The sequence below is a fragment of the Platichthys flesus genome, chromosome 16 (assembly GCF_949316205.1).
Source record: "Platichthys flesus chromosome 16, fPlaFle2.1, whole genome shotgun sequence".
Classification (NCBI taxonomy): Eukaryota; Metazoa; Chordata; class Actinopteri; order Pleuronectiformes; family Pleuronectidae; genus Platichthys; species Platichthys flesus.
In genome coordinates this window covers 7,305,699-7,332,558 of record NC_084960.1, presented here as the reverse complement: position 1 = coordinate 7,332,558, position 26,860 = coordinate 7,305,699, and the positions used below count along the sequence as shown (strand labels likewise).

The 26,860-nt window shown below is 44.3% G+C and overlaps 5 protein-coding genes across 5 annotated transcripts; 2 read left to right on the top strand and 3 right to left on the bottom strand.

The window, feature by feature from the left end:
* The first annotated feature begins 108 nt into the window (after window positions 1–108).
* On the top strand, window positions 109–12,731 carry LOC133971278 (testis-expressed protein 2-like). Its single transcript, XM_062408568.1, has 13 exons — window positions 109–857; window positions 1,417–3,805; window positions 5,849–7,168; window positions 8,141–8,341; window positions 8,762–9,041; window positions 9,128–9,315; window positions 9,901–10,101; window positions 10,560–10,659; window positions 11,291–11,423; window positions 11,538–11,675; window positions 12,015–12,224; window positions 12,313–12,433; window positions 12,585–12,731. Exons 3-13 carry the CDS (start codon window positions 5,981–5,983, stop codon window positions 12,729–12,731), a joined length of 2,907 nt encoding a protein of 968 aa, XP_062264552.1. The 5' UTR covers window positions 109–857; window positions 1,417–3,805; window positions 5,849–5,980.
* A 611-nt stretch (window positions 12,732–13,342) lies between these two features.
* LOC133971279 (large ribosomal subunit protein uL3-like) lies at window positions 13,343–17,622 on the bottom strand. Its single transcript, XM_062408569.1, has 10 exons — window positions 17,483–17,622; window positions 16,701–16,893; window positions 16,267–16,435; window positions 15,576–15,711; window positions 14,803–14,989; window positions 14,545–14,705; window positions 14,310–14,411; window positions 13,902–13,997; window positions 13,614–13,733; window positions 13,343–13,458 (listed from the first exon to the last, which is right to left on the bottom strand). The coding sequence occupies exons 1-10, from the start codon at window positions 17,483–17,485 to the stop codon at window positions 13,399–13,401; spliced, it is 1,227 nt and encodes a 408-aa protein (XP_062264553.1). The 5' UTR covers window positions 17,486–17,622; the 3' UTR covers window positions 13,343–13,398.
* A 917-nt stretch (window positions 17,623–18,539) lies between these two features.
* On the top strand, window positions 18,540–20,158 carry ndufb10 (NADH:ubiquinone oxidoreductase subunit B10). The gene is made up of 4 exons (XM_062409013.1): window positions 18,540–18,772; window positions 19,086–19,224; window positions 19,726–19,865; window positions 20,020–20,158. Exons 1-4 carry the CDS (start codon window positions 18,550–18,552, stop codon window positions 20,106–20,108), a joined length of 591 nt encoding a protein of 196 aa, XP_062264997.1. The 5' UTR covers window positions 18,540–18,549; the 3' UTR covers window positions 20,109–20,158.
* Window positions 20,159–21,061: 903 nt separating this feature from the next.
* rps2 (ribosomal protein S2) lies at window positions 21,062–23,505 on the bottom strand. Its single transcript, XM_062408567.1, has 7 exons — window positions 23,488–23,505; window positions 22,997–23,173; window positions 22,814–22,903; window positions 22,048–22,155; window positions 21,623–21,956; window positions 21,276–21,367; window positions 21,062–21,185 (listed from the first exon to the last, which is right to left on the bottom strand). Exons 2-7 carry the CDS (start codon window positions 23,168–23,170, stop codon window positions 21,105–21,107), a joined length of 879 nt encoding a protein of 292 aa, XP_062264551.1. The 5' UTR covers window positions 23,171–23,173; window positions 23,488–23,505; the 3' UTR covers window positions 21,062–21,104.
* Window positions 23,506–24,356: 851 nt separating this feature from the next.
* On the bottom strand, window positions 24,357–26,533 carry rnf151 (ring finger protein 151). The gene is made up of 4 exons (XM_062408566.1): window positions 26,377–26,533; window positions 25,653–25,822; window positions 25,431–25,527; window positions 24,357–24,936 (listed from the first exon to the last, which is right to left on the bottom strand). Exons 1-4 carry the CDS (start codon window positions 26,377–26,379, stop codon window positions 24,481–24,483), a joined length of 726 nt encoding a protein of 241 aa, XP_062264550.1. The 5' UTR covers window positions 26,380–26,533; the 3' UTR covers window positions 24,357–24,480.
* Window positions 26,534–26,860: the final 327 nt, after the last annotated feature.

Here is a 26,860-nt window from a genome sequence, read left to right as displayed (position 1 = left end):
CAGTGACCGCCATGAGGCCGCGTGTGTTTTTTCGCGTAACCATGGCGGTGAGTATGTGAATGAATGACGTCACAAGAAACTGGCTTCACTTTTCATTTTAAACTAACGATATTCACAAGGTTACACATAATACAACAGTAAACAGAGTACTGCAGTACAAAGGGCTTATGCACGTGCGGTACACGTCGTACTATAGAATACAAATAATTACAGTACACAGAGTACTACCCTACACATAGTACTACAGTGCATTTAGTACAGCAGCACTCACAGTATTACAGCTACACAGAATAAGGCAGTACATAGATCACTACAGTACTATGAGTATTACATAACACAGAGAACGGCAGAACATATTAGAGTCTTACAGGACACATAGGACTGCAGTACAAAAAGGAGATCAGTTACACAGAGTACTTCAGTACACAGAGTATTAAAGGTACACATAGTACTACAGCTGCAAGAGTACTGCAGTGCATATGGTATAGCATTTACACAGAGTGTTGCAGTCACAGTGAGGGCAACCATCCGTTTTGATATGACACTCTTATTGTGAAGGATGGAAACCTGATGTCGCTTTCTGAACAGAACACAGCCTGTGTGATCTTGTTGGAGCTCGGCTGTTGAGAAGAGGATGAACCAGTGGATCTTGAATATTTAATATTTTCTCTTTACTATTTGAGCCATGAACCCCTCCAGGTTTAACCTGAAGTCCTTCCTCCACCAGCGGCTGTTCCTGGCGGGGGAGGAGATCGTCGGAGAGATGGAGAGTACCATCACGGCAGCGCGACCCGTAGCCGGAGTGAGTGTATCCACTTGGGGGTTGGAAGGTTTGGGACACCGGCGAATGGCGGCAGGTTAGTAGATGTTTGATGCAGGGGGATGTTGTTGTTGATGTCGCTGCAGAAGTAGCCTAGCTTAGCCTAGCAAGTTGGCAGGGAGCACTTCCTTTGCGCATGCGCACTTCACCCCACTCTCATATTGACTCTGCAGCTGCAGCATCAGAAACTAAAGGTAGATCAAAGAAAGACGAGATGAGTCTGTATTGATCGCACGGTGGGAAATTCCCTTATTATGGCAGCAGAGAGTCAGAAATATGAAGGCCAGAGATTAAAATAAACACAAATAGTTAAAACCAGGGTTCATATCAATAAAACCGTTTCAAATGTACAGATATCATTCTCACACCTGTACGGTGATATTCAGCAGCAATTCACAACAGCATACGTGCATAATAAAGACTACTTGTGTTTTATTGCCCTTATAAAAAAAATCACTGAGCGACCTGCAGTGTTAGGTGGTGTAGCGTGTTCAGGAGACAGCTTTGGGATAAATACTATACTGGAATCTGGTTGCTCTTGTCTTTATGCGCAGGCTTTGTGTAACTTTTTGTTTCTGTCTCTGTAATGGCTACAGCGTGTCCACTAACCAGCAGCACCACAGAGCCAGGAGACCAATGTGACCCCCCACTGATGCAGCAGAACCCAGGACCTTCACAAACCAGCGCGGGCCTGGACTGTAAAGACTGGAACATCAGCCCGGAAGACGCAGACCTGAAGATTTGTCAGATAAAAGAGGAACTTGTGGAAGAGAGTCAAACACAGGAGATTGTTTTTCCTTCTCCTGAAATCATGAAAAGTTAGCAAGATCAGCCAGCGATACAGGCATCGCATGAAATGCAGCCAGGTCCATGGAACTGCTCTGCAGTGAAGACTGAGAACAATGACCGTGATGAGGAGCTGCTCGACAGCCGGGCTGTATTGCCTAATGAGAAACTTTCCACCAAAAATCTGAAAGGCCACGAGGTTTGCCATTGGTGTGGCCAGTAATTTAAGCATACATATAACTTGACGAAACACATAAAAAGACACAAAGCATTAACATCTTGTAACGTTTGTGGGATAGAATTCAAATTCACGAAACTGTTGCTACATCATTTGAAGCATCTTCACAAAAATACATGTTTTGTGAAGTTTGTGGCAACATGTTTAGCAATAGCCGTTTTTTGGAGATTCATCATGAGAGAATGCATAAAGACATGAGAGAGTTTCCTTGTCAAGAGTGTGGCAAAACATTTAACAGTAGCGATCATCTCGTTGACCACGTGCGCACCCATACTTGGGGAAACCCGTATCAGTGAGATATCTGTGGAGAGGCATTCAGTCAGAGCCAGGATCTCACAGTCCATAAAAAAAGCCATTCTGACAAAATGCCGCATAGTTGCAGCCTGTGTGGCCAGCGTTTTAATAAGAAAACCATTCACAAATCAGACATGAGATGCCATTCAGGGGGAAACTCGTACCCGTGTGATATTTGCGTTAAACGTTTTTCCCAACCTGGAATGTTGAAGAGCCACAGGACCACGCACAAGAGGAGGTTTGCCTGTCAAGTCTGGCAAGCAATACAAGTCTACAAAGACTGTTAAGGTGCATCTGAGATCTCATGAAATGTCAGATGCTGAGTGAAGACAGTTGAATTCACCTGAACTTCTCACTTTGTGACATTGTTAAAAGATGTGCTATGTAAATAAAGTTTTTGTACTGTAAATATATGTCATAGATGCTGTGTGAGTTGTGGAAGAAAGGTTTACATGTGTTACATGATTCACCCATTTATATATACATCATATGTTCTTACTTTACGGTCATTCATTTCTGAAAGCATACCAGGAGCTGTTAATGGTTTATATACAATATATACACACACCTGCTGATAATTATCAATATTTGGGTCTGAAATAAAAGGTTGGATCTTTAAAGTTCTTTTAGTTTTGTTTTACTCAGAATTTATTAATAAATCCATTATAAGTTATGAATTGAATGTGTAAATCAGATTAGTAGAAGTGGTAAGAATCCCGAACGTTTTTTTAAATATATTTTTTAATGTAAACAGACACTGTGAAATTGACAAAAGAATAAATAAACATGATACAATTCTCGACAATGTTATTAGACTGATAATGATTTATTTTTTTAAGAAATTGGTATCTACCAGTAATTTTACCAATGATGACAGGCAAATACAATAGGAATAGCTATTACATATGAATAATTATTATAAGCAGTAGTGGTATTTGTCTGTGGTATCTTCAACAGTTGTACAAGTACGTAGGCATCTGGACTTTACTTTGTATTATATTATCGAATAACAGCAACGGTAATAATAACTATTGTTAATAAATTATATTGTACTCAGTCCGGGTAAATAATGACAAATAAATAACTTTAATTGTTGTTATTACTAAGGATGCACACTGGGATGTTCTGGAGCAGTACAGTTCCAGCGGGTCAGGTAATTACATAAGTGTGCGCACAGGACTGCGGAGTCAGCGGCTCAGTTTGTGTTTTGACGCTGAGCCGTCAACTCCCGGCCCCTCGGCACTAATCTGGATTAGAGTTTGGTCCGTGCTGCAGCCAGGACTCCAATAATCACATTATTCTGCGGTGGTACTGACGCGTCCCGAAGCGGAAGGAAGGAGGAGCGACGTCAAACGGTGCCAAATGCCTCAGACGCGTTCAGCTCACGGACACACGGTTCGTTTGGTCGCAGATCTTTTTCAAGAGTTGGCTCGTTTCAGGAAGATCTGACAGAAGTTGGCTGCTTTGCTGTTATTTTTTTGTTGCCTGTAAACCGTCGTCGCGTGGTGCGCATCTCCTCCGTGTGCACTGCAGCATCCACACCGACCACTGCAGCCGAGTCCTGGAGCAGATCCCTGCACAACCCGATGCCTTGTTTCCTCCGGAGCGCCCGCAGCCTCTCTGCCGGTGATCTCCCAGCAGCAGCCGGTGAAACATGGCAGATTCACGTGAGTGCTTTTCTTTCACTTACTCGTCTTTAAAGTGCCTTGATCCGTGCAGCAGAAGAAAATCTGCCTTCATTTTCAAATAGGCTGTAACACTAGCTGTGGGCTGTGCAGGTTGGGAAAGAAAGAAAGAGAAGTGGTGCATTTCTGCATCTCTGGAACCTCCCAGGAAAGTTGGTGGTGATTCGCCTGATGGGATAAAGTAGAGCTTCATTAACGTTGGTCATGTGATTGATACCCAGACAGAGCCAGGGCCCATTGCCAAACGTGTCAGCCAGGGTCAGACGGTAGTTTTGGAACAGCAAAAGAAAAGCTAAATAAGAACCTTGTCACGCTAAGACATGGCTTGGACGGTCTTGACATGATCTCGGATAAAAATGTATCCCCTCTCGTTTGTTGTATTTATTTAATCCAGGATAGAGGAGGATGGAGCGGGACAGACGTGGTGGTATTCTGCCAGGATTTGATCTCATGGTCAGGTCACATCATCTCCCCCCCCCCCCTCCATTTTAACCTATTTTAAGTCATACTACTCACAGAGAGACTCTTAAATATACCTGTTACATCACAAACAAATCTCAAACATATTCAATCATCAAAGATTTCTCAATTTGTCCTCAACCTTTTCCCTCTGATTGCATCAGCACATACTGTGTAATCTACGGACCTGAGCCACCTCAGTGGCTTCTGGCCTTTATGTGGCCAAAACCAAATAGATGTGAGCCTAAATTGGTCCATGTGGTAAATAGTGAATATGGCTCAAATAGCAGATCTGGCAAACAGGAGCGAACCGCCCAAGTGCCATCTTTCCATGCAGTAAATGGGCCAGAAGTGAGATGTGGGCCGAATCTGGGCCAAAACTATACTGTAGTTATATCTACAAAAACATGACTTACAGCTCAAACAATCAGTTGATCAATTGATTGGTTTGAAACAAATTGAAGCCTTGCAAGATTACCTTGTAGCGCAGAGAAATTGTGAAGGGCTTTCTTTTAGTATTTACACATAATCAGTTATAAATTGAGAGAGAAATATGCAAACTAATCAATAAAGGAAATAGTCTTCGTTTACGGTCCTGATGTGTCCTTTTCTTGGATTTAATAAATCCAATTGTTTGTGGAAAAGATAAGTATTAAATACATTTCTATTGGACTAGATGGCAGCTCTACGACATTTGCTCCACTTTCCATGGCTCAAACAAATCGACCTAAAGGACTCCAGACGCCATCAATCCCTGTGTCAGTCCTCTAGTGCTGACTTGTCTTTCTTTCATTATTTCTGGAGAAATCCACACACAGGCCTGATTGGAGAGCTTCCAAATCCCTGCCGACCTTTTCCCTGGGCAGCAAAAGTTGTCTCCTCCCTGTCAGCACCAACTGATCCAAAATGACTCTGTAGTATGAATTGATTAGAATAATGCAGGACCGTTCGGAGCTGGTTAAGCACTGCCGGGGCTTTTTTGGTTCATAACATTTGACAAACAGTGCAGCAGGTTGGTGCTAAAAATTCACATGTGTACTTATGAACTGTGTGCAGGGCAGAGGGAGTCAGTGGGAGTCTGCAGCATGTGACTGCATGTGTCACTGCATTCAATGTGTGTGTGACAGTTAACACACATGAAACCAAAGACGTATGTGGAATTTGACGAAATGTCGATTGTCCATTCCTAAGATTTACTTCCTGTCTGGTGTTTTAATGTGCTGCCAGAAAATCCTCTTTAATGTTTAGGATTGGAGTTAATCTACTCTCAGTCTGTTTGTACTGTTTAGCTGTTGATTAGAGAATCCGGCTTTGCAGCATGTCTGCAATGATACATGTCAAACAGTGAATCTTATGAAGGGAATGTTTTGGATTCATACTCACTCAAGGTGAGAGGAGACAGAAACTTAGAGAAGGGACCGATTAGATGGAAATAGGAAAAGGGTCCGAACAGCAGGTGAAGAAGTGGCAGAGAGTTTTAATGTTTTGCTGCCATTAAAATAAATGTTATTGAAGAAGTTTGATATACACATTCTGATAATTTGTTCCTGTTTCTCGTGTTCCCAGCATCCAACGTGATCGGCTACTCGAGGAGGATCTTACAAATCCACATGCATTCACAGACATCCAGTGATAGCACCGTGCCCCATGTTTTGGCAATCTTTTGGTTCACCAGATTCTCACCATAGTTTGTAATTGATGGCCAGCATGGAGGAGAGCAAGCTCATCTTCAGCCTGGACCTCCACAATGATGGTCCTACTGTGGCCTTCTCCAAAGACAAACCCTCACCCGGAGAGAGCCGGTCTGACCACAGTCTAGGTCTGGACCTGAGCCATGGCCATCGCTCCCAGGCCTCCTTCCTTACTCACTCTCCTTCCTCCCCAGGCTCTTTAGCTGACTTATTTGCATCATCAGCGGGCATGGTCCTCACTAGCAACTTGGTGAAATCCTCCTCCACGGACCTGGAACCGAGGGAGAGCAGCTCAGTAAGAGGTAAACCTCTCCTCAGCCTGGTCAAGTCCCTGAGCACAGAGATCTCGCGTCGGGTCGAGCCTGAGGTCAACCTCTCCAAGTCTGACTCCAAGCTGCATTTGCATCCCTGGAAGCAGCCTAACCAGCCAAAGATCCCCGGGGTAAGGCCGGATGCACGAGTGCTGAATCAGTATGACGACTGGGCGTCCCCTCCCTCCATGGGCAGCATGTCGCCCAGCGAGCCCCGGGGCAGCTCGCTGATCGCTGAGTTTGAGGACACGCGGAGGAAGTTCTCGGAGGCCATGCAGGATCCTCTGAACATGCTGAGTAAGATGATGGGGGATGAGAGCTCTGGCAGCCCCAAGCAGGGGAGGGCTTCCACTGCTGGAGACTCACCAGCTTCCCAAGGAAGCTGTGGGAGAGAGGGGATTGGTGATGACACAGACTTTAAGTGCCGTAGGAGGACTGATGAGCATAAAGGCTTGTGTGACACTCCTCTGAGAAGTCTCCATAAGGGTTCATTAACAAAACCCTCGGTATCCCAAGAACAGCACAGCCACAGCAGAGACAGCCGTTTAGAAATTCAAACTTACGGAGATATGATTCAAGTGGTGGAGCTCCAGAGGGAATCCAGAGGGACACATCGCAAAGCGTACATCAAGACTCAAGGCCCATCGCTGCCTATTCACTGGCTCCTTCCCGTGGGTCTTCTAGCTTATGGGTTCTTTGTGCTGCCCCTCCCCTCCTATCTGACCGGCCTGTCGGTGGGGGTCGCATGTGGCTTTATGCTGGGCCTGGTGGTAGTGTTCATTTTTGCCCCGCGACGCTCAAGCGCTAGAGATAGAAAGAGCCCTCGGTTCAACCCCAACATGGATCCACTGGATGGGAAGCTCACAGATACGGAAAGCCTTGAGGTACTACATTTGTCAAATATAGTAACATCTAAACAAACATGATTTAAACAAAAGCTTTTCAACCCAGTGATGGTTAGAGCTATCAACTTTGATGGGTTTCACTTCTTGTTCATTTGCTTAAATACAACAGTTTATTTGAAATATTTCAATCTGCAATATGTTTATTTTTTTATGTTTTATCCTAAGTCTTAGATTTATTGCCGGTGTGTTCTTATTGAGCATCTTATTTTATGTCTTTGTGCGGTATGAAAATTATATTTGTATTATTATATTATTCAACTATACTACTTTCACTGTCTATATAAAAATAAGCTTGTTAGTGTTGTCATAATGAGCAGGTTAGCATTTACTTCAAAGCACCACAACCTGACAGATCCAACAACATGGCTGAAGAGTCTTTGTCTTTAGAAACCTCTGCAGCTGCTCCCACAGAAGGAACCTGATTTTTGCATGTGACTGATTTGGTTTTAGGGAAATTAACTTCAAATCCCAGTGTTTGTTTCGCAGGGTGAAAAATCTAAACAGCAAATAACAGCCGCCATGTGAAGCACTGGATGGTACTAAAGAGAAAGCTGGTGCTCAGCATTTAAGGAGAGCTTTGACACAGAGCGCTTCCTGACAGTGCTGCTATCTGCTGCAATAAATTCAGAGAGCAGGTTCAATCGAGGTGAAGTTTGTGAGAACAGAGGAGTTACTACCATGAGGCTGAGGTCGGCCCTTTCAAAAACAAGTCCACAGTGTCAAATGAGCCGGATGTATTCTCCCGTGGCTCATGTTTCTCTCCTGCTGAGCCGTTTTGTCACAGTTTGCATCTCTCACAGTGAGGTTCACCTGCCAGAGTGGAGTCTTTGTCAAGTTGACATATTTTTCTGGGTGATATTAAGTTCGCAGTCGAGATTGTTCGTATTCTGAAAGGATCATGTGAACTGATTTGTTACTCACTGTGCTGACGCTTTCATCATTTCCTCCCAGGGCTGGATGAATGAGACCTACAGCTATGACCCAGAGACCTTCCACCCCTCCATCACACACTCTGTCCACGTCACACTGGAGGGCAGCCGGCTGCAGCTGAGGCACCCGCGTGCCAACATACCTCGCTGGGCGACGTTCAAGGAGACGCCGTGCGAGGCTGCGTTTGTGCGTTGGCGAACATATCAGCTGGCTAACAGTAAGGTCAGTGCATGTGCAAGAAGTTTGTGTTCCCAACAGAGCAGTGAGAGAGAGAGAGAGAGAGAGAGAGAGAGAGAGAGAGAGAGAGAGAGAGAGAGAGCGAGAGAGAGAGAGAGAGAGAGAGAGAGAGAGAGAGGCATGGTGATTGGGGACCTCTTCACTCTCATCTCTCCTCACCCAACTTGTCATCCAACACGGAGGTGAAAGACCAGAGTGATTACAACTGAAGTGATGATGCTCTGAAGGAACTTAACCCCGTCACCCTGCAGGTCACATATTGAGGCAGGCCACAGTAGCATCCGGTGGGGTAACAGAATAAATCCGACACACAATCTAATTAGTCGGGGAGGAGTGAACTTACAACACAAGTTCTGCCTGCGAGCATTTCTTAAAGTATAGATTTCTGTTCATTTTTTATCCCAGGTGTCTTTGTTGCCTGCTGGCCTGGCTCGCAAGAGGGTGTGGAACAAAAAGTATCCCATCTGCATCACCCTGGCTGAGGGGGAGGTGGGGGAGGAGAGTGTGGTTGAAGGGCAGGAGGAGGAGGAGAGGGCAGAGAGACCCACCACACTGGACCCCCAGCTTCCTGTCACCCTCTACCTGTTTGGCCGCACTGGAAGAGAGAAGGAGGAGTGGTTCCAGCATTTCTCGTCTGCCTCCAGGGCCGCGGCCAAGAACAGTGCGGGCGGTGAGGAGAACGCAGGTAAAACAGTTGTATGGTGATATTATAGAGATCAGCTCCTTCGGCTCCTCCACTCACTTCATATCCATATTCAACTCGTCCCCTAGAGACACCATCCGGTGGAGATGCAGCTAAAGACAACGCTGAGGAGCTGCAGGATTTGCCAGGAGCCATGAAACCGAGAACGCTGTTGGACTACGGCACCTTCATGACACAGCTGATTGGCTCAGAGAGTTGCAATCCCACCCCGAGCCCCTGCCGCAGTGAGACGGGAAGCCCCACAACCCTCAAGAAGGTCAATGGACAACACCTTTATTTCACTTTCAGTGTCTATAGGGTCATAGCCGTGGCATTTGTAAAGTGATGGGAACTTTTAGCTCTCCTCCTCGCTTTATCAGATTCCAGTTCGAGAATCAATTATGAGCAGATGTCCTTTCTTCTGCTCTATTCATCCCCTGGATGTGGCGTTAATACTCCACATGACTCCCTCTGATAAAAAAAAAAAGGTGGCTGTCAGCTATTGTCCTGCGGCTCTGCGCTTTGTATCAGCCTTTTCCTGAATGCTGGCTCAGCTAAATATCAATGTGCAGTAATAGCCATCACCTGGCTGGAAGGTGCTTATTGAAATTTAGTGAGGTGCATCTGCAGCATACCTGCAAATCCTGCACTGGATGTTTTGGATTAGCACCCTTTGTAGAATCGCTCCATCTTGATGTTTAGAGGAGATAGATGCAGAATAAGCTTCGAATATTAGATTTAGCTGTAGATGGATCATAGAAATTGAAAAGATACTTCTTGCCTTTTGGTTTTATCAGGTCATACAAGCTGTAAGAATGCCTCTGCAAATGTATTAATTTCCCAATGTCTAATTTCTCTGCAGAATCACAATGAAGAGCAGGACTCTGAAGGTCAAGCTGGAGCTGAGTGCAGTGCAGGTGCAGGGGGAGGAGGATGCTCCGCAGAGAGCCAGCCCACCTGGGTGAATTCCATAGTGGGAAGGATTTTCTGGGACTTTCTCCACGAGAAGTACTGGACCGATCAGGTGGTGCACAAGATCCAGAAGAAACTCAGCAAGATCAAGGTGAGGGGGGATGAGTTCAATCTTTTGTTTCAAGGTTGGTCGCCAAATCCTTGATTCATGTCCATATTCACAAAACCATCATCAGTGTCATGATGAATACTGACGTGGCAACAGTGAGTCGACTGGCGGCCAGAGCTCGGCAAACTGTATTGCTCCAACATCAGTGCTGGATTGTACTCAAGGTCAATACACATGTCATTAGCTGAATCGGTTCTGTGTGTGTCTGTGTGTGTGGTGTGTGTGTGTGTGTGTGTGTCTGCGTGTGTGTGAGTGTATTTGAGAGTCTGCTGATAATGCACTCCCTCCGGAATGGAGGAGCACTGATGGCACCGGAGCATCCCATTACTCACTTCCTGCTCTCCTCTCAGACATACATCATCCTTTCTTCTCCCTCTCTCTCTGTGTTGTCCTTATAAATAAATAAATGACAGTAAAATAGACCATTTGTCTCGTTATAGTTGCCGTACTTCATGAATGAGCTGACTCTGGCAGATCTGGACATGGGCACCTGCTTGCCTCAAGTCCTCAGCACCTCCAAACCTAAACTGGACCACAGAGGTACACTGTGTGTATGTGTCTTAGGATTTTGTGTATATTTACCTGACTCACCTTTGCTGATTTGCTGATTTTCTTTCTTCTTATGCCTTTGTGGTGGCGACAGCGAGTGGCCAGAGTCATTTTGTTTTAAATCTAAAATCAGTTTTTGGGGAATTTCTTCAAATTGGGACCAGTTGTCACTTGGACTCAAACATCTATTGGTTATATGTCAGTGGTCAAAGGTCAGATTTGTGTAGACTGAAACTGCAGTAATTCTGGTTACTTATAGAAGTTTACCTGACAGTCTCTCTCGGGATCTTTTTGTCAGTCACATCCCTGACGTCAGCTCAGGCCTTGATCTCGTTTATTTAATTACAGAGTTTGTGGTCCCTGCCTTTAAAGCTTTCTATTGTCTGCTGCTGAAGCGATTAGAAATCCTCTTAGCCCATGACTAAGCTCAACCAACAATAATAACAGGCCAGGGCTATACTCTGTTTCTCCAATGTTCACTTTGCAACAACGCAGATAAACATGTTGTCTCGGAACCAAACTCTGAGGGTTAGAACAAAGCTCCTTAAGCAATCCAAAGCATTACCTGCTACCTGTTACATGTTCCCTGCTCTGTGATGAACTCCCTCCCTGTATCTCCCAGGCCTGTGGCTGGAAATGGAGTTGATGTACACCGGCTGCCTTCAGATGACCCTGGTGACGAAGATGAACCTGTGTAAGCTGGGTAGAGAGGGAGAGGATGAGGCTCATGCCGTTCCACAGATGCATCCAGTGGGGTGAGGCCCGTCTTGCGTCCATGTTCCTCAACTGAGAAAGAGAGTGTGTGTAGGCAAAGACCAACATGAACAAGCTTTGTTTGCATTAAGAGATACCACTGGTGTGTGTTACAGCTCCAAGCCCAGGATGTGCGTTCTGGCTGATAGCGATGAAGAGTCATCCAGCGCAGGCTCGTCTGATGAAGAGGAAGTCCCTCAATTTGAGCCCCAGGGGACTGTGGGAGAAAAGAACACAATTGTTGCAGCCGATGGGTAAATTGAAAAGTTCATCAGTGTTTTCTTCCACAGATATCAGATAGGTCACAAAACTGTGAATCAGACAAGAGGATAAGCACAATTTATTCACAAAAAAAAAAGTACACGATGTATAGATTTTAGACAGGAATGAAATGTCCAGCTGCTTTAATTTATAAATGTTTGTCAAATCCAAAATATCAAGTTGCTCTCACTGTCGGAGAACTTTGTGTTTTCTGTGTTTGGATCAAGTTTAACAGCCATTTGTGATATTCACAAAGATCGAGAAATGCGTGAAAAGAAACTTGCATTTACTTTTGGATTTGCAGGATACTAATACATTCATTATTTTATCAGGCACACTGGTGGCAGCACAGGCAGGAAATTCCTCAGATTTGTGGACAAGATTGCAAAGTCCAAATACTTCCAGAAGGCCACAGAGAACGAGTTCATCAGAAAGAAGATAGCTGAGATGTCCAACATGCCTCTGCTGCTCAGTGTCGAGGTCCTGGAGCTCTCTGGCACTCTGGCCATCAACATCCCGCCTCCTCCTACTGACAGGATATGGTACTGCCACTTCACACACATTGAGTACACACTGCACTATCCTTTAATGCATTTATTCAAATGTTTCGTCACAAATGTTCCATCTCAGGTACAGTTTCCAGGGGCCTCCCAGGTTAGACCTGCATGTGCGTCCCATGCTCGGGGAGAGGGAGGTCACCTTGACCCATGTCACAGAGTGGATCGAGAAAAAACTGCAGTGTGAGTTCCAGGTGAGTCCGTCCATGAATCTGTTTGTCTGTGCACAGAGAGTTCTGATCATATAACCCTTTTAATCCAAATCTTACTGTACATGCTCTTTGTGACAGTATAAAATGAGCATGTATGACAATTTCCTGACATCTAATCATTGCTGCTCAACAGAAAGTGTTTGTCATGCCCAACATGGACGATCTGTATCTGCCCCTGATGACATCCGGCCTAGAAAGCTCCCCTGCATCCCACCACTCTTCAGTCCAATCCACATCCCAACAGTCCTCCATGGAGTCCCAGGAGTACATGTCCGAGTAGTGCCCCCCCGCCCTGAGTCTGCAGATGCATTCATAATGCAAAGGAACTACTGTGCAGCTACTGTCATGACTGTCTAATGGACGCTGAGGCTGCAGCTGGGTTACGGCTTACCCTTTATCCTGAGCATGTGTGTAGACAGATCCCTCTTGAGAGCACAAGGTACATGGTACAGGTTTTGACCTCATGACTGTGACAATGGTGCTACACTGCCCCCCACTGTGAAGACTATGGAACTGAACCAGACACCCTCTTCACCAGGGAGAGCACAGCGTCTGCTGGATTTCCAAAAGGGAATTTCTTCTAATGTAAGACTGAACAATCTGATGCACAAACAGGAAGTCTTGTTGGTGGCTACTGTTTAAAAATAATATATGTTGAGCTATCCATCCATCAATTTTATGATCTACTGATCCGGTTAATTTTTTCTGAGACTAAACCAACTTTAACATTAACGTGTTCAAAAATGGTTTGATGGTTGGTCAACCAAGCTGCTATGGTGCATGTCATATGCTCATTGGTTTATCAGTGAACAATAAACTTGTCCAAAACTTTAAATTTATGGTCATTGAATATGTATGATGCACTTACAAGACACAACTGCTGCATTGAACTACTTTAAATGGACACAGTTTTATTATTGTTTGACAATATTACGGTGGTTTTTCCCTCAAACATCCTCAGACAGAGGCTCCTGCAGTGTCTTGAGCGCGTCTTTCTTCATCGGCCCCTGCAGGTAAACCAGAGTGCAGAGGTCAAAATAGTGCCTGTTTGACTCAACAGGGATTGTGTCAATGCATTTGTGCAAATAGAGGCTCTAGTCATGCAAGTCCAGACTTCCTGGTATTCACATTCGAGTGTATGCACCAAATTTTTCACACTCACCATGAATGCCCTCTTCTCCTGGGCAGTCTGGAAACGGCCATGACCGAATTTGGAAGCAGTGTCGATGAACTTAAGCTCAATGGTCTCATGGGACTTGCGAGACGTGTGCACGAGTAAAGACTTTGGAAAAGGAGGAACACACCGAAACGTTCATATGTTATAAACATATCTGTGATGTTCTCCAACACTGTCCAAAGAGCTGTGCTTGTTTTCTCCGAGAGGAAACCAACTAACAGGGTGAGAAATGCACTGATGTCTAGAATTTTACTTGCAAAATTTACAATGTACCTTTCTGAGGGTGAGCACACGTTTCTTTGTCCCGACAACGCAGCCTTTCAACATGATGAAGTCATTATTAACTTCACCATAGTGGACGAAACCTCCCTACAGGGACAAAAAAACGAAGACAGAGAAGAGAAAAGAGAGAACGAAGGGTAGATGAAGACTATTCAGGGAGAAATGTTCCTCACAACCTTCTAAATTGATAAAGCAACTACAAGTCTTTTTGAGGGATATACAGTAATACTTCCTGATATGTTATATAGACTAAAAACAACTCCTCTAACATGCAAATAATTGCAATATGGTTTGAATTGCTCCATTACAAATATTGGGCTTCATAGAAAGCTTTACTTTAAATCCAACATGCTTTGACAATCCATTAATTTCATAATAATTTTGCCACAGAAGGATTACCATTGGGTTTATGCTCTTCTGGCTGGCGTCATAGTTGGTGGAGGCACTATTCCGGATCACCTTTCCGTCCTGAACATGGACACCCTGACCCATACGGTAGATCTGAGAACACAAGTGAGGACAAGGCCTCAAGCATGGACACATACCTATACATACTCATATAAATGCTTATGATAATTCACTAGTAAAAGCTTATTTTCCGTGGGTGAAACTGAGCTCTTAACCGGCAGCTAACCTTCTTGTTGACCTCAGTGCGGTGGTTATATCCCTTCTGACCGGCACGGGCAATAGTGTAGGCCACGCGGGCGGGATGCCAGGCTCCAATGCAAGCCACCTTCCTCAGGCCCTTGTGAGTCTTCCTCGGGAGCTTCTTTACGTGCCAGCGGCTCGTCACACCTGTCAACCCAAACAGCAATATGACTATTGAATTCAATCGGAGTACATTTGGTTTACCGAGCTCTTGGACAAGCGGGACCAGGAGCACGTTTCGTACCTTTGAAGCCGTGACCCTTGGTGACGCCGATGATGTCAATCATCTCATTCTGGACGAAGACAGCCGAGATGGGCACAGCCTGCTCCAGATGCTCCTTCGCCCAGTCCACCTTGTCTGAGATGCTACCCCCATTTAGCTGCACCTCAATGACGTGGGCTTTTTTCTGCTTTAGGGGCAGCAGTCGCATCTGGAAATGAACAAGTAATACCTGTGAGGGCTGAAAAAAGCCTGGAAAATATATACTTTTCTATGAGATTCAAAAGACAGAGAATATCTTGTATTGGACTTATTGTGTTTATAAGTCTTGTATTTTCAATTAGATGTATTCTTCAGCATGAAAAAAACTTTTAATAACTTCAATAACATCAGGTATTTACCACAGCTGTCATATTTATAGGAATATTTGATTTAATCCCCACTGCAGAGAGAAAGACTGGTGTTTCACTGTTTGGAGTTAAGATCTTGTCCGGCCTCCATTTTCCTTGCTGCCAACATAAAGGTCTCTCCTTGGCACACCCTGCCTGAGCAGCCAGGTTGTGCTCTTAAATGTATTTTTAAACTGCTATTTGAAACGACACCCTCAAGAGCCCCTTGGCAGCCAAGGGGTTGTGGATGTGGCAGCTTTTTCTTTCTGTGGCATGTGGCCTCGGGTCTCCGCCTCTGCCCTTTTGCAGGGAACATTTCAAGAGGAGCAGGTGGGGGAAGAGAAAACAGTGGTTTGGTTTTTTAAAGCTGTATTTTGCTTTCTAGGAATTGGTATTCAACCGGCCCACCTGGGAGTGAATGATAACCCTGATGACGGAACAGTATTTCTTCAGCGCGTTAAAATCCTTATCCAGCTGTTTCTTCCCTGCCTCGTCCTGCCACTTCTTACTGTACTTGGTGAAGGCCTTCTTCTTGCACTTGTACCTGAAACACGGCACAAAACAACACTGACATTTGGAAACACCAGTCCACTTTTAAAAACCAGGTAATACTTAAGCTGAATAAAAATCCTCTTAATAATCTACTTTATTAATTTAAAATGATGTCAACTTAAAATTCATGTTTCTCCAACTAATAAACATGATTTGTAGCTTTTTTTTTTAAAAGAAACATAATGTGTTGAAATGATGAGTTGAGCAACTGTCAGGGGAGAGTCCAGGGAGCTCATCAAATTACGTTTCTGAAGAAACATCCCATCAGCCAAAGCAGCAACAACCACAGCTGTGCTTTGTGTCAAATGAAGAAGAGACTCTTCAAACTGAAACAAATCAGTCTGACACATTTGGCTGTTTGGCTGTTAATTCAACCTAATACTTGAACTTGTTACCTTGAGTTTTGTTAATTAACCCTGTTAATGGGTTTTTACATTTTCTCGCCTTTGAAATAATTTAACTAATAATAATGTCGGTTCAGCTGTACGTGCATAGCAGCTTGACTGAACATGGAATATGCTGGGGAACAATGAATAGAGCTACACACCAATTTCTGTAGAATCTGCGCTTGCACTCGTCACTGAGGTGCTCGGCAAAGACGGTTTTAAAGGAACGTAAACCACGGATGGTCTGGATGTATCCCACGATCCCCACGACAATGACAGGAGGAGTTTCGATGATGGTAACCGCCTCCACCTCCTCTCGCTTAGCCTGTTCTATGAGAGGAACGTGGAACACAGGAGGACATGTCAGTCGTCAGTGAAACTCAGTCCACCACTGGATTTTTAACACAAGATATCGTATGTTTGAACAAAATATATACAGCAGGGAAAGGACAACAGGAGGTGACATTTGAAGCACCACCACAAAGCAAAAATGGAAATTTTAATATTTTCATTCCATGGTCTCCAGGAGCTTAACGCCATTAAGCAAGGTACCATCTCACAAACATATACCAAGAATTATTCCAGCTCTACATACTTAGGCCGGTGCGGTGAATATCCCTGAGGGTGTGGGTCATGCCAGCCTTGTATCCCAAGAAGGCTGTGAGGTGGACGGGTTGGCTGGGTTCATCTTTGGGCCACGTACGCACCCTCCCTATGTGTGTCTTGCTTCGCTTGTGGGGCAGAAACCCCATGTGCCCGTGGCGTGGTGCATGGAATTTGCGATGAGACTAGAGAAAAAATATAAGCCAGAGGGCAACACGCATTTGTCACAAACACACTGCAGGAGCAGTTTGCACAATGTCCAGACGAGTGACCATCCCCTCACCATCCATTACACTGCAAATACACGTGTCTCATTCTATACTCAGTGACGTCCTATTGGTCCCACTTACTCGATTTTTTCACATATTCAGACTCGTTCAGGGTCCCCAGAGGTTGTTATCGTGCAAGACATTCAAACAATATAATGCAATAGACCTCCACAGTCTTCAGATCTGTGGCCTTTCTCTCCAAGACCTGTGTTTGTACTTGATTTCAAGGTCACATTAAGAGTGACTCAGTGATCCAGCCCAGCTCTATTTATAAAGAAAACTCAGATCACAGGATGTTGAATAAAAATATGATTTCATGTTGTCTCCTCACTAGCAGCCATTATTAGATGGCCTTTCTGCACCTGTCGTCTCCCCTTGATAATCCAGATGGCAAAACAAACGCATAAATCATACAAACTCTCCCGACATGTACAAGATAAATTTAGATTAAATGGCACCATGATGTATTGTTTATAAAAGAACCAAGAAGACAATGAGTACTGACCATGTCCGCACACTGTCCAGTCGTGAGAGAGAAAGAGAGAAGAACCAGCGCTGACGATTTTAGACGTGCATGAGCTCTAATTTGGTGATGGGCCCAGTTGGGGAGCCGTATTTGCTTTCAGACGAGGCAATCTCTGCCAGGTTCTGACAGAGGGGGTGGGGGTGGGAGAGGGGTGAAGTATTAGGTCTGAGGTGGGAGGGGGCAGTGGACGGGAACCACGCAACCAAGAAAGGAGAGTTCTCGTTTTCAAGGGGCCAGCCTGGTCTGCCTCCAAACTAATGCCTGCTATTCTCTGTCTTTATAGAGCAGCGATACTGAAGTCAGTCGTTGGAAATGTCGTCAGTTGTTGCAGATGCCACACAGCGTCAGGGTGTGAGAGCTCCATCATTACCCTCTGCTGTGTGTGAATGTACGTGACACAAACTGATCTGAGTGTACGCTCTGCTTTATTAGGCTGACTATGGCTGGGATCTAGCCGTGTGACTTTCTCACCCAAGCACTATGTTGATTGTTTATTCATTAGCTGTGGGTAGGTACATACAGCAGCATCAAATAAAATATTAACTTCAATGGAGAGTGAATATGTGGCAAAGATATTTGTAATTATTTTCTGTATAGACATAATTTATTCTTTATAGTTCTATTCTCTATTTTGTAGTTTTCTTCTTTATCTTTTAGTTTTTGTCTGTTTCTTTGTAATTTCCTTCTGTATCTTTGTATTTCTCTACTATATCTTTGTAGTTATCTTCTGTATCTTTGTAGTTCTCTGTAAATTGTAGTTCTCTTCTGTATCTTTGTAGTTATCTGACAGTGGTTGAAGGTTATTAGCACCACAACGCCCCCTACTGCCTTTAAACGGAACAACAACTCAACCTTTAAATGTTACCCTTCAACCTTCAGGGTTTTTAAATCATCGTTACTGGGTTCAACTAAATTCTTCACAAAACATCAACTTTCCACACTGTAATTATTTAAGACTAATGTAAATATATATATATATATATATAAAGAGTAATAAAATAAAGTTTTACATTTGCTGGTCGCCATTTCCGTTGCGTCTTCTGCGCATGCGCCCAACCGGAAGGAGCGCAGCTGAGGTCGAATTGGAGGATTTCTCAAGTCTCGGCGAAAATAAGGCGAAAATGCCGGCGGACTTTGACAAAGGAGCTTACCCGGAGCCTCCCCGGCAAACCCCGGTGGTGGACAAGCAGACAGCGCTGCCGAACCCGGCGGTGATCCTGTCCAAACTCTTCTACTACTCCGTGGACCTGCCTGTCACCACATTTAGAGGTAACCTAAGCTAACGCTGCTAACTGCTAACAGGACATCAACATGGCTAGCAGGTCCCTGCTGTCATTTAGTCACTAAAACACTTGTATTCAGGCATTTAACCAGGTTGTTACTACTACTGAATAAAACATAAACTCAATTACAAGCCTCTGCTTTGTGGAATTAACATGATAGACTTGAGTTAATCTGTCATGTTTGCCCCATTTAGCTAGTTGTTGTGCTAGATCCCCATGCTACATAGCTACATAGCCTGGTCTAACCCGGTCTAACCCGCTTTAACACTCCAAGGTACTGTGTCTCCTCTGTCATCCAGATGCTGTGGACAGCATTCGCTCGAGCAACAAGGCCGTGTACTACCACCAGAAGTTCCGCCGCGTCCCCGACCTGGCTGATTGTCAGCATGGAGATTATCTCTGCTACTACGAGGCAGAGATGCAGTGGAGGAGAGACTAGTAAGTACCACGTCCTAGACGCACACACACGAGTTGTTCATCCTAAACATACACACCAGCCTTTGTTACTCCAAAATACTCCACTTAAACTTTGCGGCAGTTAGTTTAGTGCACTTATTCCAAATATCAGGTTGAGGCAAAGTAGTGAATTACCCTGGAAAGGCCATGTTATCTCTCAAACTACAGGCAGACAGTCAGTGTCCACAGTCAAGTTCATTTATTTACTATATAGAATGCAATGTAATGCCTGTGTCATGGTGTCATCAAGCATAATGTTAAAAAACAGAGAGAAGACCTGCTCACTTCATCCGCAATAACAGGCGGCTCTTTTGGCTGAATAGGAGAAAACACTGCCAGCTTGTCAGACCAGCATGTTCCATCGTTAATCTGTGGAGCCGTATTTTAAAATTGTAGACCTTTTACAGTGAGACAAAACAGGGTGAAAGGGTTTTTGTAATTAGTTATTCAAGAATAAAACGTTATTTGCATTTCCCCTCTCAGTAAAGTGGACCAGGAGATTGTGAAGGTGGTCCAGGAGCGCATGAGGGCCTGCCAGCAGAGAGAAGGACCCAGCTACCACCAGAACTGTGCTCAAGAAATCCAGCAGTTCAACCAGACAACCAATAACTTCCAGTCACGCTGTAAGTACTGTGCAATGTGTAGTGCAATACAGAGAAAACATGCAAGCAGTGATTTTGTAATAGTTGAGCAACTCTCGTTCATGAATCACTGACATTGTACTTGGTTTGTCCGCTCCCACCAACTGGTTTTGATCTGTGACCTGCCTCTTTGCAGATGGAGATCTTGGAGCGTACGCGACTGGGAGGAAATGCCTAATGAAGCAAAAAGAACGAATGATGGCACCTCAGGCCCAGAGCGCTTAAGTTCTCCTCTTCCTGTGTAATAATTGTAAAATAAATGTACGTCAAACCAAGCAAGAGTTACTGTGCTCTGTCCTCAGTGATTAAAGGGTAATTACATTTTGCTGACCCATTTATGCGACTTACAATAAGTGCATTCAACACTGTGGGCTGATCGTGGTGGCGGACCCTGTGTTGGCATTGGGTACGGGCATTGGACCAGGACCGCGGCTCGTGGCGGTGGACGGTGACTGACGACTGGAGTGGCGTTCTGGTCTGGATGGTGGATCGTGGTCCTGCTGGTTGCGGACCATTGACTGAACGCAGCGGGACCCGGGATGCTTACCCTCATCAAATGCTGCTAGACTTTAATCTTGATGTTTTCCTGCACGTGGCATCTATTGCACTTCTGTCAGTCCTGGGAGAGGGATCCCTCACATGTAGCTCTGAGGTTTCTATGCATTTTTACCCTGTTAAAGGGTGTTTAGTTTTTCCCTTTACTCTTGCTGAGGGTTAAGGACAGGATGTTAAAGCCCTATGAGATGAATTGTAATTTGTGAATATGGGCTATAAAAAAAATTTGAACCCAGAACAAAAAAAGAAACATGTCTTCAAAAATAATGCAAAACTACAGCCATTTGAGTGCTACTTAATTGTTCAAAAACTTTTGAAGGTATAGCAGGAAGTTTTTATTCTGCAGCGGAAGATGTGTAAACTCTGATGGTGAACTCATTCCACCATTTAGGAGCCAGGACAGCAGCGAGTTGACTTCAGTTGTGAGCCTTGACTGGTACAGTCAAGTTTGGATGTTATACTATGAGGCCACTTGAGATCTCTTAATTACAGATCTCTTGATAATTTCCCATATTTTGAGTTATCCAAAGCACCTATTCCATGTTGGGTGCTTCCTTCAATTTATAAACCACAACAGTTTCCATGAGCCAAGTTCATGCAAAATGAGACAAGTGCACATTACATTGTTTCAGAATTGTTTATTCAACGATTCATTGTACAAAAAGTTTAGGAGGTAGGCGGTGGGACAGGCTGGCCCCTCTGCACAGACACCCTGGTGTGAGTCTTGGCCAGATGGTCAGTGAACTCCTGGAATATGAACAAGCAAGCAGAGAGTCAAATAACCTTCCATATCAATGATAGTAACGAAAACAAGTTAGTCAAAGCTGTGTACTGTACCTGGTATGGAGACTTGGTGAAGACTGTCTCCTTCCAGAGATCAGGGGTCAGGTAGCTGTAAGTCTTTGAGATGGCATCAAAGGTGGCCTTGGCTGGAAAGTTGACAAAAAGAAAGTTTAAGATGATGCTCCAGCACATGCCTGCAGTGTCACTTGTAAAATAAACAATGTTGAGCATCGTTTGAAACAGAGGAGACCACTTAATCGTCTTTCTGCTGTGGATTACAATACTCGTTTATTTCTCTCCCGATTGACGACAACTACACCACGGCAGGAGGTGCGCTGAGCAGAGCGTGGAGAACACCAGACACAGAAAGGATGAAGGTGCACGACCAATAGGAATCTTACCAAAGTTGCCGAGGGTTGCGGTGCAGCCCCTGGCAGAGGTGTAGCAATCGTCGATACCAGCCATCGTGAGCAGCTTCTTGGGGACAGGGGCCGACACGATGCCGGTACCGCGGGGGGCGGGGATGAGACGCACCAAGACGGAGCCGCAGCGACCAGTCACCTTGCAGGGCACGGTGTGGGGCTTACCGATCTTGTTACCCCAATATCCTCTCCTGACGGGGACGATGGACAGCTTGGCCAGGATGATGGCTCCACGGATGGCTGTGGCCACCTCTTTGGAGCACTTCACCCCCAGACCAACGTGGCCGTTGTAGTCACCAATGGCAACAAAGGCCTGTAAAACACAACCAGGGGTAAGATTAACACACTGGTGCTGTGAAAAGAGCTGAACAACAGGAGGCCTATGAAGAAGTCGCGACATTCACCTTGAACCTGGTGCGCTGACCGGCCCTGGTCTGCTTCTGGACAGGCATGATCTTCAGCACCTCGTCCTTCAGGCCAGTGGCCAGGAAGAAGTCGATGATCTCTGACTCCTGCAGGACAAGAAAAAAGAAAACACAGAAGAGATGAGCATTATGCAGAAACAGCGCAGAAGTGCAACGGAGAATAATCCATCTTTGTATAGCTACACATATTTGGTGTTAGGTTTGATGTACAATCATCTGGTTTTAACGTTAGTCACACAGCAGCTCCAGGTATGGCATTAAATAATGAATGCTGCACTTAATATAATATCATGTAATCAGTTTTTATTCTATTAATAGTTAAAATAAATTAAAATCTCCTGACATTCAAATGATTCGAGCAAGTTTATCAATAGTTTCAAGTATATATACACACACACAACCAATTTGGTGGCAGAAAAATAATTAAAGACCAATAGATTATCAGTCTTTAATTATCCAAATATGCTAACTTAAATGATTTTAACATTCTTTTTGACTTTTCTCCAAATACACCGGTAACAGGTGTTCTACGTGTAGTGATGCAAATACGAGTGTGTAGTGGTTAATTAAATCCATCCAGAGCAGTATTGTGCTACAGTAGATGTAACTGTGCTGATGACATGTGACAGTACGAGTACAATTGGGGGTAGATGATGCAGACATTTATACACTTCCGTCTCCTCCACTCCCTTGACAGCATTAAAAAGCAACAGTCAGCAGTGTCACGTCCGGCTCGCACACATACCTTGATGGGCAGAGAATACAGGTAGATCTCCTCCAGGGACTTGATCTTCATGTCCTTGACCAGGCGGCCCAGCTTGGTGACTGGAATCCACTGAGGGGACACAGCAGGGACTCGGTTAAACTCCAGCTCTTGAATAGTATCACACACTTACAACATCACAGGTACATCAGGTGTGAGACCTACTTCCTTGTCCTCGGACTTGCCCCGGGCTCCGCGGCCCCTTCCACGGCCTCTGCCGCGTCCACGGCCCCGGCCGCCGCGGCCTCGGTCGCCGAAGCCGCCACGGTCGCCGCCGCCGCCACCACCGCCTCCGAAACCTCCACGGAAACCTCCTCTACCACCGGCGTCGTCCGCCATTTGCTACCGGAAGAATACAAAAAAAACCCATTAAAAATAAATTACGTATTTCTTCTGATAATAATAAACATGAATCTCTGAATGTCTCTTTAGACGTCATCTGCCAGAACACGAGCATGGCCGCCATACTGGAAGCTACACGTCCCATCAGCGAAGTCAATCTACACGTTTAGCTTCTCTCTGGTACCAACTACGCAGCGTATTATATACAACGTGTTATCAGGTATGTTAACAAGTAAATTCAGTCTGTTTGTCTGAAGGATGCGTGAGATACAGATGGATAACAGCCAGGGTAAGAAACCGCCATGTCTACTTACGTGATCTGTATAACAGGAAGAAGAACCAAGAGAAGTTCCGCTGGTTTTTATGTAGATGTGTTATCGCGATGCTTCCCCCCCCGGACGAGAATCCGCTCACTGCTGTCCTCTAGTGGCAGTTTGTGGTCATCCAGCTTCACTGCTCGGCCCTGTTGATGCAAAGTTTCACCATAAACTCCACAAAAGAGCCAAATTTATTAATTCACAGAATATCAACGGTCAGCAAGTTTTAAGATTTTATCCAAAGATTATATGCAACAAGAAAAATCACTTGTTCCAACATCTCAGGTACGAATATTAGCTTATTTAATCAGGGCCCGAGCAATGACAGGCACTGACAGACAGTGAGGGCCTATTAAAAAGTGTAAGGATTATTATTATTAGGCAAAACGCATGCAACGCTTCAAAATGCATGTTTGCTATGCAGTCCTAGAAGTTTTAGAAATTGTATCTATAGCTTGTACATTCCATGGTTGAGCAATCCTGGTTTTAGTATGTATTTGATTTCATAGAGGTAATATCTAAGCGCACCATTGTATTTTCTACGTTACTACATATATTTGACCGTCTTACTTAAAAGTTACTTATATTTTAGTTTTGATTTATTTATTGTGAATTGATAAGGAAAAAATACTCCTTGTTATTTATACCTGGAGGCAAACTGATAAAACAGCCAAGTGATATGGAGTGCACAGCTAACCTAGAACTCGAAAGTTTGTTTATTTTAGAATAATGTTAAATGTTTGACCATTTCTTGTTTTCATTCATAGTTTTCATCAGATATCAATAAATGTAATTCTCATTATCATTAACGAGTTAGCATGTTAATCACCCTTGTTCGATGTTCAATAACTCTCTCTTGACAATAGTGTGATCTTAAATACTTTATTTACAAAATATATGAAAACTACAGCACGAAATTGTGACAAATCCACACACACATCTTCAAAGAAATACACACATGGAGAAGAAACAGCGGCAGGAACTTGTCGCTCAGCGGCTGCCTAAGTTGCTGCCTGGCGTCCCCCCCGAGCTGCCACTGCTCTCTCCGAGCTCCTCCTCCTCGTCCATCACCTCCAGGCTCTCACAGATTAGCCCTATCTGCCTCTTCATGTACGCCATGGTGCTCTGCATCCTCCTCATCTTCCTCTGCAGGGCAGCGGCGATGGCCCTGTGGTTCTTCTGCCTGGCCTCGTACTCCTGCCTCAGCTGCTTGTAGCAGTTGTGTTGGGCTCGGGTGCGGTGGGAGAGTATCGTCCCACAGCCCATGTGGCAGGGCTGACGCCAGTGCTCACAGTGGCGTGCGTGGATGTCCAGATCCCTGCGCAGGAGCTGAGCCCGACAGCCCTGGTAGGGACAGGGGATGAGCTCATGCAGACAGCTCATACTGTGGCAGTACTGCTCTGAGAGGGGGAAGGTCTCTGCACAGCCACGGATCTCATTCTTACACTGCAGACAAACAGAAATATGATGTGATTTGCAAATAAAGAAAGACGATTTATTATAATGTACGAAAAAATGAAGAAGTAGAGAAATAGAGTAGGCGGAGCAAGTACTCAGATCCTTCAATTAAGTACAAGTAGCAATGCTGCAGTGTAAGGCCTGATTTGACACCAAGAAAAATAATAAAGCATGCAAATCAAAACTTCTCATAATGTTCTATGGGAAATGACCCCTTTGAGTGTTGTAAGTATTATTACTGATATTTATGTCACTTACATCACTTGTAGATGGCCGAGGTGAAACTAATTTTGGCTCTTATATGAACTGTTGTTTGGTCAAACTGCAACAAGTCTCTTATTATTGTAATATGTTCATCTGTATTAAGTCATGTAGCATTTGTAATCATGTACTTGAATAAAAATGCTCAGTAATAATTATAATAACATATTGTTTACGTTAAAATGCAGACAAATTCAACACTTCTATTTTCAGTTTCCCACCTTGACCTTCAAGCGTCCAATAGATTTGCTCAGCTTGAACATTACAAAGATCAAGCTCGGGTTGACGGACTTTCTGCAGCAGGGACATGTCTCCTGTCTGTTGAGGACAAATATCAGTTAGTCTGGGTTCTTTTGTGTCGACTAAACATAACTGAAAATCTAAATCAGCACAATTATACCAAGCTCTTCCTCTGTTGTATTGATCCATGTTGAGTTCCGTACCTCTTGAGCCACTGTAGGATGCATTTCTTGCAGAAGATGTGGTGGCACGCAGCTCTCACTGGACACCTGAGGACGCCCTGACATATGGTGCAGATCAGGTCGTAGTCTGGGGAGTCCAAAAACAGCTCCACATCGTAGCCCCCGCTCTGTGTTGACACCTCTGGATCCGCCTAGATGAGGCCAACACATACACAAGTTGATTCTGGGTTATCATTGTGTATTGTTTTTATGTGTTGTTTTTTTTACATGTCAAAGATCTGACCGTTGATGGACAGACTTCGACTGGTTATTTACCAACAGCTGTAAAACATGCTCTCTAAAACTGCTACAACCCGTCCACAGTGTTTTTCAACAGAAAGGCCGAAGACAACAAAAGAGAATTGTTCTGGAAAGTCATATGACTGATCACATGATAACAAAAAAAGACAGGTGCCTTCACTCTCTTTTTTTCATGTTAAAGATAGAAAATGCTAAAAACATGATATCTGTTGTAATGGAATCATTAATTGAATTTCCATTCATTTATATGTCCAATAAAAAAAAAGGGACACTCAAACAATAATTTATGTACAATAGCAATTCAAACACATTACAGAGTTGAGAATATATAAGAGCGGTAGCTGTCCCAATATCTTATTAGAGTAACTTCAAAAGCAAAGAATAAACAAATCAATAGAAGTGAAAACCGAGACTAAACAAACAAAGTTGTCTGGTGTCTACTCACCATAATAACCTCCCGTCCTCACCGTGTTTCCATCACAGGCGGTGGTTCCCGTCCATATCGATCCTCTCACATGTCACATAGGGAACACACACACCCTCGTTATCAATGCAACACACACATGAACATTCCTGACAAAACGCGAAGGAGGGACCGTGTGTTTCTCTCTGCCTCTGTGTGTGTGTGTGTTTGTGTGTGTGTGTGTGTGTGTGAATTATAAAACCGAAGGCAGATACTTCCCTGCCATTCTAGCAACAGAGCTCAGCCTCCACAAGTCAAACACAGACTTTTAAACATGAATGGCAGCGGCTGAGTCTATTGTTTATGAGCGTGAGGAACAACAAATCCAAAAGTGATTATGACATATTAAACAGTAATTATTTATAATTAAACTCCGCACTTTACATGTGTTAATAACTCTGTTTATGGAGGACCATACATGACATAAGTAAAAATAAATAAATAAATAAATGTATAAATAAATACA

Excerpts from the sequence above, each read along its gene's own strand:
- ndufb10 (XM_062409013.1), top strand. The coding sequence starts at position 18,550 with ATGCGCCCAACCGGAAGGAGCGCAGCTGAGGTCGAATTGGAGGATTTC. Across the intron at positions 18,773-19,085 it reads GCCTGTCACCACATTTAGAG|ATGCTGTGGACAGCATTCGC; the intron begins GTAACCTAAGCT and ends TCTGTCATCCAG. Across the intron at positions 19,866-20,019 it reads CAATAACTTCCAGTCACGCT|ATGGAGATCTTGGAGCGTAC; the intron begins GTAAGTACTGTG and ends GCCTCTTTGCAG.
- LOC133971279 (XM_062408569.1), bottom strand. Across the intron at positions 14,990-15,575 it reads GGGTTATCATTCACTCCCAG|ATGCGACTGCTGCCCCTAAA; the intron begins GTGGGCCGGTTG and ends GTTCATTTCCAG. Across the intron at positions 13,998-14,309 it reads AGAAGAGCATAAACCCAATG|GGAGGTTTCGTCCACTATGG; the intron begins GTAATCCTTCTG and ends TTGTCCCTGTAG.
- LOC133971278 (XM_062408568.1), top strand. The coding sequence starts at position 5,981 with ATGGCCAGCATGGAGGAGAGCAAGCTCATCTTCAGCCTGGACCTCCAC. Across the intron at positions 7,169-8,140 it reads CAGATACGGAAAGCCTTGAG|GGCTGGATGAATGAGACCTA; the intron begins GTACTACATTTG and ends ATTTCCTCCCAG. Across the intron at positions 10,102-10,559 it reads AGAAACTCAGCAAGATCAAG|TTGCCGTACTTCATGAATGA; the intron begins GTGAGGGGGGAT and ends GTCTCGTTATAG.
- rps2 (XM_062408567.1), bottom strand. The coding sequence starts at position 23,170 with ATGGCGGACGACGCCGGTGGTAGAGGAGGTTTCCGTGGAGGTTTCGGA. Across the intron at positions 21,957-22,047 it reads GTCAGCGCACCAGGTTCAAG|GCCTTTGTTGCCATTGGTGA; the intron begins GTGAATGTCGCG and ends TGTGTTTTACAG. Across the intron at positions 21,186-21,275 it reads TCACCAAGTCTCCATACCAG|GAGTTCACTGACCATCTGGC; the intron begins GTACAGTACACA and ends TTCATATTCCAG.
- rnf151 (XM_062408566.1), bottom strand. Across the intron at positions 25,528-25,652 it reads ATCCTACAGTGGCTCAAGAG|ACAGGAGACATGTCCCTGCT; the intron begins GTACGGAACTCA and ends TGTCCTCAACAG. Across the intron at positions 24,937-25,430 it reads TTGGACGCTTGAAGGTCAAG|TGTAAGAATGAGATCCGTGG; the intron begins GTGGGAAACTGA and ends GTTTGTCTGCAG.